This window comes from Emiliania huxleyi (genome assembly GCF_000372725.1).
Source record: "Emiliania huxleyi CCMP1516 unplaced genomic scaffold EMIHUscaffold_6393, whole genome shotgun sequence".
NCBI lineage: Eukaryota > Haptophyta > Isochrysidales > Noelaerhabdaceae > Emiliania > Emiliania huxleyi.
Genome location: NW_005197203.1, coordinates 1 through 1,456, shown reverse-complemented (window position 1 = coordinate 1,456; position 1,456 = coordinate 1). Strand labels below are relative to the sequence as shown.

Here is a 1,456-nt window from a genome sequence, read left to right as displayed (position 1 = left end):
GCGGTGGCGCGGCCGGCGGCGAGGGCGAGAGCGGCGGCAAGCCCGACGGGGGCGGTGGCGATGGCGGGGGCGGCGCTGGTGGCGGCGGCGAGGGCGGTGGCGCGGCCGGCGGTGAGGGCGAGAGAGGCGGCAATCCGGATGGGGGCGGTGGCGAGGGTGGCGGCGGGGCTGGCGGCGGTGGCGAGGGCGGCGGGGAGGGCGGCGGCGGCGATGGTGGAGGGGCGGCTGGTGGCGAGGGCGAGAGCGGCGGCAAGTCCCGACGGAGGCGGGGGCGAGGGCGGCGGTGGTGAAGGTGGCGGCGAGATCGGCGGCGGCGAGGGCGGGGGCGCGGCCGGGGGCGAGGGCGAGAGCGGTGGCAGACCCGACGGAGGCGGCGGCGAGGGCGGTGGCGGCGCTGGTGGCGGCGGCGAGGGCGGTGGCGCTGCCGGCGGCGAGGGCGAGAGCGGCGGCAGCCCTGATGGAGGCGGCGGCGACGGTGGGGGCGGTGCTGGCGGCGGCGGTGACGGCGGCGGCGCGGCCGGCGGCGAGGGCGAGAGCGGCGGCAGGCCCGATGGGGGCGGCGGCGAGGGTGGCGGCGGCACTGGAGGCGGTGGCGACGGCGGCGGCGACGGTGGTGGCGCGGCCGGCGGCGAGGGCGAGAGCGGTGGCAGGCCAGACGGCGGCGGTGGCGAGGGTGGCGGCGGCGCTGGAGGTGGCGGAGAAGGCGGTTGGGATGGTGGTGGCGAAGGTGGCGGTGGGTTTGGTGGTGGTGGCGAAGGTGAGGGTGTAATTGGTGGTGGCGGCGACGGTGGTGGCGGCAACGGTGGAGGCGCGGCGGGTGGCGATGGTGAAAGCGGCGGCAGCCCAGAAGGTGGGGGAGGCGACGGCGGAGGTGGCGACGGTGGCGGAGGCGACGGTGGTGGAGATGGTGGCGGCGAGGGTGGCGGGGAGGGTGGCGGCGGGGACGGTGGAGGGGCGGCTGGTGGCGAGGGCGAGAGCGGCGGCAGGCCCGATGGAGGCGGCGGCGAGGGCGGCGGCGGAGTGGGTGGTGGCGGCGAGGGCGGCGGCGACGGCGGCGGCGCGGCCGGCGGTGATGGCGATAGCGGCGGCAAGCCGGATGGTGGTGGCGGTGAGGGCGGCGGCGGCAAGGGTGGCGGCGGAGAGGGCGGAGGCGAGGGTGGGGGGGGCGAAGGCGACGGTGAAGAAGGAGGGGGGCTTGATGGTGGTGGCGAACTAGGCGGCGGCGGTGAGGGTGGCGGTGGCGATGGGGGCGGCGAGGGCGGCGGTGCGGCTGGTGGCGAGGGAGAGAGCGGTGGCAGCCCCGACGGGGGCGGCGGTGATGGAGGTGGTGGTGCTGGCGGCGGCGCTGACGGCGGCGGCGATGGTGGCGGTGCGGCCGGCGGCGATGGTGACAATGGTGGCAGGCCGGATGGAGGGATAAACGCGAGAGGGTACCCAAAATCGCTTGTTGCGGCGG

The 1,456-nt window shown here is 79.3% G+C and overlaps 1 protein-coding gene across 1 annotated transcript; it reads left to right on the top strand.

Annotated features, from left to right (window-relative positions):
• Window positions 1–60: 60 nt before the first annotated feature.
• Window positions 61–1,369, top strand: EMIHUDRAFT_124732 (hypothetical protein; the record flags this gene model as incomplete). Its single annotated transcript, XM_005763346.1, has 3 exons — window positions 61–643; window positions 843–1,108; window positions 1,217–1,369. Coding segments are annotated over 3 exons (1,002 nt in total), but the record flags the coding sequence as incomplete, so codon positions are not given.
• Window positions 1,370–1,456: the final 87 nt, after the last annotated feature.